This window comes from Pinus tabuliformis, chromosome X (genome assembly GCF_031772625.1).
Source record: "Pinus tabuliformis cultivar Carrire ecotype Pingquan chromosome X, CPIR1, whole genome shotgun sequence".
NCBI lineage: Eukaryota > Viridiplantae > Streptophyta > Pinopsida > Pinales > Pinaceae > Pinus > Pinus tabuliformis.
The window spans coordinates 340170168-340183965 of NC_142308.1; the positions used below are offsets into that span (position 1 = coordinate 340170168).

Here is a 13798-nt window from a genome sequence, read left to right on the forward strand (position 1 = left end):
CTCTTTGCCAAGCCAAATCTTTAATTTCTAAATGGTCAAGGCCCCCTTTGATAAATCTTTGTGGCATATTTCATTCTTGACCCAGCTTAGCCCTTCATTCATTCCCTTCATCGGACTTTTCAATCTTCATATGCATTTGTGGTATTTCTATGCCCGCACGCATAATCACCCCACCCTCACTACGGGTGTTTGTGCACTTAATACACAAAACCCTTCATCGCATCATTGTCATGTTATAAGCTCTTTACAAAGAAAACCCTTCGCATAACACATGCCACAAGGGTTCCGGACCCGATGGCATTATAAACCACAATATACATATTTTTGGGTCCAAAAACCCCATTGCATATTGCAATCGGCCTAAGTCCAAGACATATGCATACATGGCATTCCGCTTCCCTCCGAACCCGACAGCCTTATCAGCCGGAATACATATATTTTCGAGTCCATAGCCGTATCACATATCGCAATCGGCGGAGCCCCAGGCTTGCGCCTATTGCGATATGTGATATTCCGGACCCGACGATATTTATAGACCCCAACACATAAATTTTGAGGTCCGGCCTAAGCGATCGGGGCAAAATTTTCAGTGTTTTCCCGTGTTTTTCAAAATTTGCGATATAACAGAGGATCGGGTTTTCAATGTAAAGGGCGGGCCTGTGGAGTCCCGATAGTGCAGTTGCGCATCGGGGCGGTGGAGGGCATGGGTCCTGTGACTTGGGAAGAGGCTGATACCTGATTGTGATGAAAGGAGGCCCTCGAAAACTATGCCAAGCCTATAGGTTGAGTGGGAAATTGTATGATTGACTGAGTATCGAGGCATAAATCCTTTCGCACTTATTCCGTGATTTTATAAAATGAATAAAGGCAACATTTGCGGTTGATTAAGCATTTTTGTTTTATTGTTCACAATCATCAAGCTAATGATGGTTATCCTTGCAGGTGAGAAGCAAAGGATGCAGAAGGGGATTCGAAGGGTCGTGTATGCAGAAGCGCTGTGTTTAAAGAATCTGGCCGCAACCCCACGCGTTGCCTGTTCAGGCCGCAAGCAAAGTTGTCCCGGTCTCCATTGTGGGAAGGCAGCATACAATGGCCCTTCTCACCAACACCTGTTCTCCTCCTCAGGAAATGAATCAACCTGACCATTATGCATTCTATGTGCCAGCAGTCACACTAATGATCCTATCACTATGTACTCGATGGGCTAATCTAGAACAATGGGAAGATGATGAGGCAGGGTGACCTCGGCTAGTCGGCAGTTTCACCAACCTATCACAGCTGTACAGACTGATCTATGTAACGACAAGAGGGAATGGAAAGAGCATGGAAGGTGGAGGGTCGTTTAGAGGCCACATAAGTATTACCTTCGAAGAGGAGAAGCGCTTTTGATTCTGGAGAATAACAGTGTTGCTTTATTATCAATGAGGTGGACTATTTTTTGTGTGAAGAAGGAACCTTTAGTTTCAAACTCATTGTAGTGTTTTGGATCAGAGTGTTGTTACTGGCATGATTGTAAATATGGTTTATATTTATGCATAATGATGACTTACAGTTCACTATTAGTCTTGTTAAATTGAATGTGATTCAGTTTCATGGTTAACTTGTGAATGGTCTCTGATTTGAAACTAAATTAAACATTAGTTGCAGTTTTAATTCCATAGAAGAATGTGGATTCCTATATGAGTGATTGGATTGCAATTTAGCTTTAATACAATCTTGTCTAGCTGTGAATTCAGTGATTGATTCATTTGGACTTGAATCTATGCATGATGTTTAACCTTCTTTATCACGCTCCTGCTGAACATATATATGATGTTTAAACCTCTGTATCATGCTCTTGCAGGATAGATTAGAGTAGCTAGGACTAGATTAGAGTAGTTAGAAGTAGTATAGATAGGATTTAATACATAGAGGTTAGCTGTTTCATTTTGTTGATTTAATTGAAGTCTTCCTCCCAGAAGCAATCTTTCGACATGTTCAAGCAGTTTACGGGGTCCCTTAAAACCCGTCGGAGCTAGCCAATCCAAACGAAAGCAGGTCTAATTGGGGCTTGCGATCGGGTTAGTTCCCCTTGTTGGCATAGTGTACATTAGCCATGTCAACACTACCATAACAACTCGACCCATATAAGAGGTATTAACCCTATTAGCACTCAGCAAATAACACACAGAGATTCGCCTTCTAAAACTTGACTAATACGCCTCTCTTAGAGGCCAAACTCGACCCCCAATTTTTTTCTTAGCAACAACGGTCAATACATCCAAGAGAATGTGCATCCTTTAATGAACGTGTGTGCCATTACTGATGGTATTTTTACCTTTGTAAAACCTCTGCAATGAATCATGGTTTATTTCTTAGAGAATTACACCCTCTAAGCCAAGGCGAATCTGCACACACTTAATTATTCTTATCAAGCTTTTTGTTCAGCAATTGTTGTGGACTATACACCCTCAATTTAGCCTCCAATAGCCCTTTCCACAATGCACTTTGACCCTTATTTCACCGCAGGAATTTCGAACACCAATAGAAGGAGAAGTGCACCCCAATATCTCTGGAACTTCACTCTTTAGATCTATCATCATAGGTCCTGTGTCATACTTGTTGTTATCAAAGCCTGCAAAAGGTGTTCCTAAAACGTTCGACCTTCTTTCTCTGTTTGATTCAATTCTGCCGGTCTACAAAGTGGTCTTAGCTGAGTTGAGAGAGATCAATTACAACACATTCATTATTGTAGGTATGCCGCGTATCCAAAGTCAATATGCGCAGTGGGAAGAGAATACCATCCCTCGTAAAAGCTAGAAATGGGAGGTTCTAAGTTCGAAATTGATGTCTGACAATGTAAAACACTCACACAGAAAAATGAATGAATTATAATTCAATAAATCAATCCCTCTCGGTTATATGGAACGAGTGAAACGACTGTGGTGGAGGAGTCTGAACGACTACGATGGAGGAATAGAAATGACTGTTCGTTTCATGTATGCGGGTGAGCGGTAAGCATAGTAAGCTTGTCGAATTATGAGCTATACATACAAAGTCCTGAAAGGCACTTGGGTTTGACTCAGGCAAAGAAGGAAATAGTATGGTCAATGGTTGGTGCAAAAGCAAGCGAGCAAGGAGATTTCACTCATTTTATGGGCACAAATCCCTACTGCTACATGACGAGGCTTATCATTATTGATTTGATGCCAGATCGAATGATCTTGCTTGAATGTATGCACAGGAAGGGTGAGTGGGGAATATTACCACAACTGACTAGCGCTTAAATGCCATCATACCATTCTTCACACCTCTAGGCATAGAATACGAGTTTTTTTGCAAGGATGGTGCGGCGTTCAATGGATATACCACAGCAATGTTCACCACAGTGGCATTTACCATTACCCAAAACTGCTAGCTTGATTTTGAAGCGTTATACCACGACTGTATTCTTGGATGGGAGGTAGCGTCAGACCTGCCAGGCTAGCCACAATCAACAAAATAATAGTGAGAGAGATGTCAGTCTACATAGGATTCAAAACATAGGCAGAATAGGAGTTACAAATTAAATAGGGAAGCCAAAAATGGCGCTGGAGAAATGACAGAGGTTGCAGCTAGAATTTAGCTAAGAAAATATTCATGAAATGCAAAACTGATGGCAGAAATGACCTGCACAGAAAGGCCATAAAACAAGTAGCTCAAATATGAGCAGGGCAAGATATCGCCCGCTCTGATACCATGTTAAACACACACATGGCAGCAACAAAATATGAATGATAAATAGGAGAGTACATTTATTATTAACAAATGATATACATTTATAGTACATGGTGTGACCCTCGGATTCATATTCCAAGGTCTCTTGGACTTCCTTAGTCTACTCGGCTTCCACACCAACCCTTAGAGGATTAGGTGTCCAACATTTAGTACTTATAGAACCCTTTGCAATAGAATAAGGGTTGGAAATATTTGTACTTAATGATACTGGTATTTTGAATTAGAAGTTACAATTCGAATTTTAAAGACTACTTGGAATATAAGTGTTTGAGATATCTTTTGTGGAATACAATATGCTTTTAAATTTATTTAATGCATTGTTGATGTTTTCATTATTATTATTTTCATTCATTGTTCAATTCCTACTGAATGTTTGAATACACTTTCTTTTATTTCTTATGGAATGAAAAAGTGTAATGGAGTGTTAAGTCATTTAAATGGTTAGGATTTATTTTAAGTCTTTAAATAAATTGATATTTTCTTTATGATATTCAAAAGATAGTTTTATGAATAAATCTCATTTATGAGATGGGTTGTCTTCTCTGAATAAAAAGATTAATTTATTGCATGAAAATTAAATTAAAAATAAAAAGAAAATAAAAAAATGAAGAAGAAGATAAACACATTATCACTGAGAGGCTCTTTCCCAGGAGCCCAAATCTATTTGTTGGTTGACTAAGCCCATATATTAGTTCTAAAGATCACCATCCCTTGCACTACTTTTGAAGTACTACTTTTCGGTGATTTTCTTCCCTTGTTGTTGAAATTATTGAGGCTGCTCTTACACACACACAATAGTTGTGAAATTTTTTATAGTATATTATAATATTCTATTATGTCATATATTTTCCCTAGCTTATTTTATTTTTTACCATTCATTTAGGTTAGTATAGTATAGGAAACTGGGCCTTTGTTCCAAAGAGTATCACCAACCCAAACAAATAGGTGTGTGATTGGGACCTTGATCAAGTGGTAACTCCATGTTGCAAGAAGAAGTTTTCTGCATGTCAATAATTCTACATTCGAGGTGCAAAGAGATCATCACTTCAACCAAGGCTCCACTATCACTGTAGCTTTACATCTTGAAGTCATTGTCTCCTAAAATAGAATAATGTTGGGATTTTTTGTCTCGGGAGACATCTGAGGGAAAGTATTTTAGGGGTGCCTACAAATTTCCTAACATTTAAGGAGAAGATAATCATTTTGAAGTCCCTGCAAGGACTTTCTTTTCTCAAAGGGTTCCTATAATCATATTTTTCCTACCTAGTTTAATTCCTTCCTTGAATTTCTTCTAGGCTTTGGACAAGAGAGATTTTCTGCTTGCATGGATGGAAATAAGGGGATATTCATTTAAACCTCCATGTGAGACAAATTTCGAGGATGATTTAAGACCTTGGATACATAACATAGATCAAAATTTCGAATGCATGGGACCTTCAATGTCCTTTAAGAAACATATGTATAATCATCTGAAAAAGAGGAAAGGGATGGTGTCAAAGTAGACATCGAGTCAAAATAAGGAATGATAGGAGGAGAAGAATCAGGAGCCTCCAAGGGAGAAGCAAGTATGGAATAGTCTTTTTTGAAGAAATTGACAGAGAGGGACCAACTTGAGCCATAAGAGAGGTGGGGAGAACTTCCACTGTAGCAAGAGGAGAACCATTATGAGAAGGAGAGGATATTGAAACCACACCTTCGATATTGTGTTCCGCAGGATAGATTCGTGCCGGCGGTGAAGGATTGGAGGACGTGGCACTAGATGTCTGAAGAATCTCTGAATTATGACTCCCATTTTTCCGTACCCAAATTATTTTCACATGCTTTTTGCCATGGGATTTCCACTAACAATCATCAGCAAGGTGGTCAACACATCTGCATTGATAACATATGAAGGGTTCCCACAAGTAATCAACCACTTGAATCCTTTTTTTCCCTTGATGCACAACTCTACCTCCTTGACCAAAGCTTAGCAAACATCCACTTCTATTTGAATCCATGCACAACGTCATTCAAGTTTGGATAAGCACCCAAGCTCTAAGCATATGAAACACCAAAGTTGATTACCAATGATTTTAAGTGATTCTTGCATGCAAAACAATAAAGGAAGACTAGGAAGAATCACCCACAAATTATGTCAAGTGAAATGTTCCCTAATAGGGTTGAAATTGGTAATACATATTTGTAACAAACGTATCAATTTCCCCCAATGTCAACCACTACTCATTATCTGTGACAATTTTCTTTCAGAGTGGAAAATGGTGCAAAACTAGCCTCTAATGAGAATGTGATGAGGAGCACATATATAATTTTTGGTTCCTAATTAACTTTCACTCAAATCGTGAAAAACTCCATATTAATCAATTTTCCCACTAATCTTCCTACTAAAGCTCTCTACATTAGCATTAGAACCTCCTATAATCCTATATCTTTGCCTGGTGTCAGCGCAAAAACCTTCCGAGGTTTCAGGGTCATCTTACGTCAAGGATTTCACAAAGGGAAATTAGTCGAAAAATACTTCTCACCTTTAGCAATCGATGGTACAATATGAGGAATCGAAGTATCTATATCTTAATTTCCATAATCCCGAGTGTCAATGTTCAGTGGGGATATCTCGAGAGATGGAAACCCACTGACACCCAACTCATCCAATGGAGCATAAAAAACTTGTCAAAAATCTTCATCCATGTGAAAAATATTGGTATCTTGCCTATAATCCACCACATCGATTTCCAACGTCATAGATCAGACCCTAATAAATAGAAGATTCCCCAAAGTCCTCAACTTAATGCAGTGACACTTGTTGATCAAAATATTGGAAAAAACCAAAAAGAGGGACAAAAGAGGAGGTTTGAGCAAGTCATAACCATCAAAATGTGTCAAAAAAAACCCTGCAAAAAACGTGATAACCTGACTATTCCCCAATGCCATGAGGAAGACTACGGTGAAGGTTCGATACATCGGATAACCCTAGGTCGTAGGTTTGAGATTCCTCTCGCACTCCCTCGACCTTGCCGCTGCACCCCTCGGCTGCTTAGAAAGCTTAAAAAAGAACTCTTAAAAAAATTATATATCATTTTCCTATATTTACATATTTACATTTTTCTCACCCAATCTTTGAAAATGAAGTGTGTAACATTAATTAATCAAAATTTTGAAATATAATTTATAAAAAAATAAAATTTATAAAATATTTCATTTAATATATATTTTCAAAATTATTGTAAAACTACCATATAAATGTTTTATTTTATTAAAATAATTTATTTTTAAGAGGAAAAAGTATTAAAACAAATTCATATTGATAATTTTAGCTTTAAAATTTTCTTCACTTAAATTTAAAAAGTGAAAATTAAATATAAACGCAACATTTTTTTATTTTAAAAATCTATGATATGAATTAAATATAATTAAAAGAGTTAAAAAAAAAACAATTTAATTTATAGATGAAGTATTTTTTTCATTTAAATCTATTTATATAATTTCAAAGAAGATTGTGTTTTTTTGTTTGTTTTTTAAAGTACATTTTTTTTAAAGCTTGGTAGTACCTTTTTTTTCCATTAACTTTCGAGAGTGAATAGGTTACATCTAAATGTATTGTGGTTAGGTGGCCTCAACATGCCCAATGGGAAACCAATTCTATTGGCCACCTAACAACATGATAAGCCATCCAAAAACAAAATCTAATAAGTCTGTCCAACCAAGCTATAAAGGCTTGAATGTCTTTCAACTTCCTAGCTTCTAAATATCTATAGGCATAATGAAAATACTGAGAAGACAATAACTATATCATATAATAAAAATTAAAACAAGATAAAACACTTGATCACTCATCATCAACAAAATCAACCAACTGGGGTTGCGTCCTTTGCACTTAACCCCAGAAGCTCAGACTGAGGAATGCATGGAATATGCTGCTCAATCCGACTAAGGCGACCATTATGTTTCTACAAATGGAATTTAATTTGCTGGAAATATTGGCTGTAGTCTGGGAGAGGTTGACTTGTCGTGGTCAAGCTTGCAGGAATGTGCTTCAGAGCGTTTGCCAATAAGCTTTTCGTCATCCAGTATAGGTGGAGAGTCTGCTTGTACTGGGAAATGCGGCCTTGAGAGTGCCTAGGATCAAGTACCAAGGATTACCATTCCTCCTCATCCTCTTCCTGAAGATATGCTTTCCAAATTAATTCTTCTTCCCATTGAGCGGCGAATCTCCAAACCGGGGTTGAACCTGCATGGTAAGTAGGGGCAACTTCCTCAATTATTCTGGAGGTGGGTCTGCGCCCTCGTATTTTTTTGATAGAATTACTCGGGGTATTATCAATTTTAATTTGTTTTCCACAGTCCCGAGACCCCCTCGATGACTTACTTCTCTCGGAGGATGCACAGATCATTATGTGAATTGCAAAAAACTGATATACCAAACAAAGACCAACCGAACTAAAATCAGACAACCTGCTCCGAGCAAGCCACAACCCAGGAGCCAAGAGTGTCCAAGGTTCACGCCTATCTGGGGAACCTGTCAGGGTTAACCACTGTGAGAAACTAGCCTTATACAAAAACCATTGGTAGCCCAAATCCTTGAAGCAGGAAAGATACCGAGGAGCATGATTATAAAACCACCAAACCGAGGACCAGTGCATGGTTTCAAAGATGGTCATGCCACCACCAGTACAGTACCATAAAAGTTCTAAAACATCATCACAAACAATTAAATATACACCAAGATAGGCTGGCTGCTGATCTACGCAGACTAACCGGGGCAATCCCTTGGTCGAAGCCATCTGCTACCAAACCATACCATTCAAACCACCTCATTTCCGCCATGAACCCCGCAATCTACACAGACATACCATGATATAGAGATAGGTAATAAAGGGGAGAACATACCAGAGATCCGCAAGCTGAATCCACTCTAGATCGTGACCTCATCGACCAGTCACTCTAGAACTCCTCAACAAAGCACCAAATTTCCCAAAACCACTACGATACCAGATACAACCCGAACAGGTGAATTACCAAAAGCCTTAACCAAAAGGTCAGGATGTTGTCGCGTCTTGCTATAAAATCCACCTCTGAGGCTTGCATTAAATGGCCGCATGCACCCTGCCACCCCTCCATGTGCTTCGTGCATGTGGAGGGTGGTGTGAAGGCCTCTTGAAAACTGTCACCCCATATTAATGACTACAATGGGGATTTACCCATTCGCACCCCAATCGAAGAGGATTTTTATAATACATTTTTGAATGAATAAATAAATTCATATTCTTAAAAACACTCTTGGAGTACTTGAATTCTACATATTAAACAACTTAAACTCAAGTTTTTAATTTTTGATTGAAATTAACTGAAATAAATACTTTGAAAAAATCATTTCAACATTTAATTAAACTAAATAATTAAAAATACGAGTTAACTTTAATTAAAAAACTGAAAAAAAAAATATTTATTAAAATTCACTTCCTAATTCCAGGGCATCTCAAACTCCCTTTATCAATTATGTATCAGCCTAGTCACAAAAATAAATAAATCATGTATCAACTATTATACTTTGACAGACAATGATATAGATTTTGTTTTTGTCCATAAAGGTAACGTGCAATGTAATTGGAAACTAAAACGTTCAAAAGATATATACAGAGAATATATCTGTCCAGGAATACAGAGAAGAACAATATCAAACCATGAGTGCATATAAAAGTGGTCCACGCTGGTTTTAAGTGTCACACATATACACGTTGTTATATGTGCTTGACATTACTGTTTGTTATATGAGGATCCTATTTGTTAAAAATATGTTTGGCCTCAACCAAGTCCTGTGTCAAGTCAATCGTCCTCAACCTCACGTCTCACATTGTTTTTTTTGTCACCAATAATTGATTAATACCATGAACAATATTTTTCTGAATTTGGGTGGAAAATATCTCATGGGTAAATAAAATCTAACAATGATGAACCGGAGAATTAAAAAAGAAAAATGTTCCACATCAATTTTCTTACCATGTTTGACGTGACGCATACTTTTGCACTTCAACGATTCTCTCTTGCTCGATATAAAAGCTCCCAGTGATGAGCCAACACGCATTTTGTACGACTTTGGTCGTGCGTTCGGTCCTGGTCCATGCCATGCCCCACTGAAACATATAAACACACCCGAAAGTAATGGTGAGCTAGACATTTGAACAATAAAATGTACAAAATTTCCAGGTTCTTAGCAGCGACTTAAACAAGCTGACAAAGTCTGAGTACGAGTAATGGTGAGCTAGACATTTGAACGATAAAATGTACAAAATTTCCAGGTTCTTAGCAGCGACTTAAACAAGCTGACAAAGTCTGAGTACGTTTATGTGGGGCCATGGCTTAGGCCAGGCTCCAACTAGCCACGAAACAGGCAGGAAATTCCAAAGAAAACGTGTGCACAAATAAAATAAAAATAATATATTGTTTATTTTTTACACTCAAGTTAATTGATTACTTCAGTTAACTTAGGTTGTTATCCCACATCTTGAAGGGATCCTTATTATGGCTTAGTTCAAGGAATCTGTTTTTGAAATATTGTTTTCCTTTCATGAAGTTCTTGGCACTACTTCAAATCAGAAAAATTAATTTTTGAAGTATGTGGTAACAGAACTAAATGGTCCCAATGAACCTGTAATGTTTACCAGCTTCATCCTTGGGAACAATCGTTTCAAGGTTTATAATACAAAAACCTGTTTTGGAGAGTTTCATGCAGAAACCGTTGAAGGAGGGGATCTCTCCCCTGTTTTCCTTCCATGGGTTCCTTCAGTCCCGGCTATCTTTATTTCGCCCTTACTTCGTATTCCAACTTCGCAAAGATTATCTCCTGCTCCCGTTTGACCCTTCTGCTATTTCCCCGTCGCCCACTCCCGTCCTCCTCAGGCTCTAAAAACCCTAGGCTTTCAAACCCTAACCCGCAGTCATCGCATCTTCGAATCCGTCCTTACCCTGATAGGGAAGTTTTACTTTGTTACCTTAAGGATTCCCCCGTTTACTTAATATTATAATCAGCAAGATTATGTCAAAATTTGAATAAATAACATAATGAAAGGTAAACCGCATACAAATTATCATTTAAATTAAACCAAATTCATTAAACTATTAATCGAAATCAATTAAGTAATTAGTCTAATTAATCTTAATTTCATATTTACTCAGTGTTTGGAAAAATCAATTTTTTTTTACATCTTATAATATTTGTATCTCATGAGAGTTAAGAAGGATTAGGTTTAATTCCCCCTTTTAAATAAGTTATATCCCACATGGATATCAAGACAGTACCATGGGTTTTCATAAACCTCAAGTTAAAAATAGAAAAATTGACCAAGTCAAATTTACCTTAATTACCCAACAAAAATTAATAAAAAAAATAATGTAGAATTTCTATTTTAACATAGGGTTATACTTATTATTATTTCAAATTTACTTGACTAAAGCAAAATGTTTAATGGACAGGGCATTGCAACATCTCTCCCATACTAAGCTGGAAAGCACCTTCCTTTTCGTCTAATTATCAAATAGTGACTAACTCAATAATTTACTTGACTAAATCAAAATATTTACGGACAAACATTACAACATCTGTAATCTCTCATGTAATGAGCTATACATAATTAATTATCAGAAACTACAAACTGAATCAATGCCCAAGAGAGAGTCACTAAATAACGTGAACACTACCCAACAAGGCTACATCAAGATACAAATGTACGCTACAACAGAAAGCCATCTAATGAAGCTACAACAGGATACAAAGGATGAAGCTACAACAGGATACAAAGGTACACCTGAAGGCTCCTACAGAAAGTCATTTAATGAAGGCTACAAAGTCATTTATAAATGACCAGAAATCTTCTGATCTTATACCCTTAAGAAACACACTTCGTGGGTAAAGATAAAAGCAGCGGAGAGGCGGCTAATTATGTACTTGGAGTATGGAGCAGACTGTTTGCACCATGGGGAGCAACAGTGCAAAAATTGCCCCCAAGACAGCTAGAAAATTCCAAGGCGATGAGAAATAGTCCTTTATAAGCTGGGCAAAACAGACCTTGAACTTACTTATGTATGGAGATGCTACTTATAATATGCGAGTATGGAATAGATGGTCTGCAGCAAGGTGAGCAACAGTGCAAGGATTGCCCCCAAGAAAGCTAGAAATTTCCAAGGGGATGAGACATAGTCCTTAATGAACTGGGCAAACCAGACCTTGAACTTACTTTTGTACTGCTTCATCACATCATCTTGCAGTTGCTGGAAGATATCTTCCCGGGGCAGGGTGACACCTTTGCATAGACCGTTGAAGAGCGCTGCGACCTCTGCATCACTCCCAATGTAGTTTTTAAGGACTGCACTATGTCTTAGCAGAGCCACGTCTTTTTCTGTGTCGATCAACTTGTTCATCAGACTCAAGTAGCAGGTAACGTAATTATCTTTATCTTCAGATGGCTTGCATAGCTCAAGAGCGACTAAGTTACGGAAGAGTACCTCTGTGTGGTCCGTAACATTGATGGGAGGAAGATAAATAGTGGCTTTTTTCCGATCAAAATAAATTTTCTCGATGCCTCCATTGCATCGCTTAAATTTGATGCCAGCATTACTTATTTCTACTGCAGGAGGGATGAATCTATAGTCCGTCCGAGATTTTTTCTTGCCGTCCTTCTTGTCGATTTGAATTTTAAGCTCATTGGAAGGTGGAGACACAATGAGTCTGTGCAACAAACCCAGCAAATGATGAGCTTGTTCATGTGATTGTTGCCACAACCATCCTTTCATACCGTCTTCATAATCGAAAGGGTAGAACTTTGTCCCTGGAGTTTTCACCAGTATATCCAAAAGAAATTGCTCGGGATTATCCACCAACTCCACTACCAGTAACTCTCGGAGAACTATCAAGGGGATTTGATTTTCTAGCATCAGAATGTCGTTCAGTATATCAAATCCAGTAAAATCGATCTTTGTACTCTCAAAAATAGATTCATAGTTACCACTACCTTGCCCGATTGACGTGTCTTCACCCAGAGTCCTGAATATTTCTAGAATGAAGCAACCATCCAAAGTAAGCATCCCAGCGAGGCTGTCTGGCTCGTAATTGAGTTTTTCATCGTAGCAGCTCTTGATTTTGTTCGCATCCTGGAAGATTTTATAGATTGCACGAATGGAGAAGTCCATATTATCTGGATCGATGGTGCCCCTACGTTCATTGAATCTGGTCATCATTCTATGCAGGGCTCTCCTTTTTTGGTAGTCCATTGGACCAAGATTTACGCCGTTGTAATGATATGGACCCAACGAAACGATTTGAGGGACATATGCATTCATTTTCAACTCTTTGAGGAAGTTAGGAACTCTAAATATCGACACAACGGACTGCAATCTGGCATCAACATAAGATTTATGTGGAATATGAATATCCAATGCTTTGTTCTCTATCCATGTCCGCGTTTCTAGATCGTCTTCTGATTCTTCTTGTTGTGGCATTGTGGTTTTCAATGCAGATTTATCAGATACAGTAGCGGGGTCTCGAGGCGCTTCTGACTTGGATGCGGCTCGAGAGGAGGCTATAATGTCTTGCATTGTACAATAAGATTCTCGAGAGGAGGCTGGACCGGCTGCTTTCGATGCTGCTGGGACGCATTGGCACGTATCATTACGTGCTGAAACTGGTTTGCGCTCCTTTCGCCTCAACATTGAATCACCGAATCAGTATCGACCTCTGCAGCCCAAAATATTTCAGATAGCGCACGCAACACAACACAGGTTATGTCGTCTCTTCCAACTCCAAATGCCAATGTATAAAGATTACGTAACTTTACTTTTTGACTCAATGACGACTTTACTAATAACGACAGCCAGTAGCTGGAAACTTCATGGAAAACTTCCACATCACTCATTTCAATCAACTTTACTAATGACAATAACCACGAGATGGAATCGTAATGGAAAACTTTCACATCACTCTTTTCACAACTGCCACCACTCTCCAATTTTACCTTCATTTTTCAAATCAGTAATGGAACTTGGCTGCTATTTT

General features: G+C 38.1%; 1 protein-coding gene across 1 annotated transcript; it reads right to left on the minus strand.

Moving 5' to 3' along the window:
* Window positions 1-9673: 9673 nt before the first annotated feature.
* On the minus strand, window positions 9674-13548 carry LOC149139856 (putative UPF0481 protein At3g02645). Its single transcript, XM_089449101.1, has 2 exons — window positions 11985-13548; window positions 9674-9884 (listed from the first exon to the last, which is right to left on the minus strand). Exons 1-2 carry the CDS (start codon window positions 13453-13455, stop codon window positions 9781-9783), a joined length of 1575 nt encoding a protein of 524 aa, XP_089305227.1. The 5' UTR covers window positions 13456-13548; the 3' UTR covers window positions 9674-9780.
* Window positions 13549-13798: the final 250 nt, after the last annotated feature.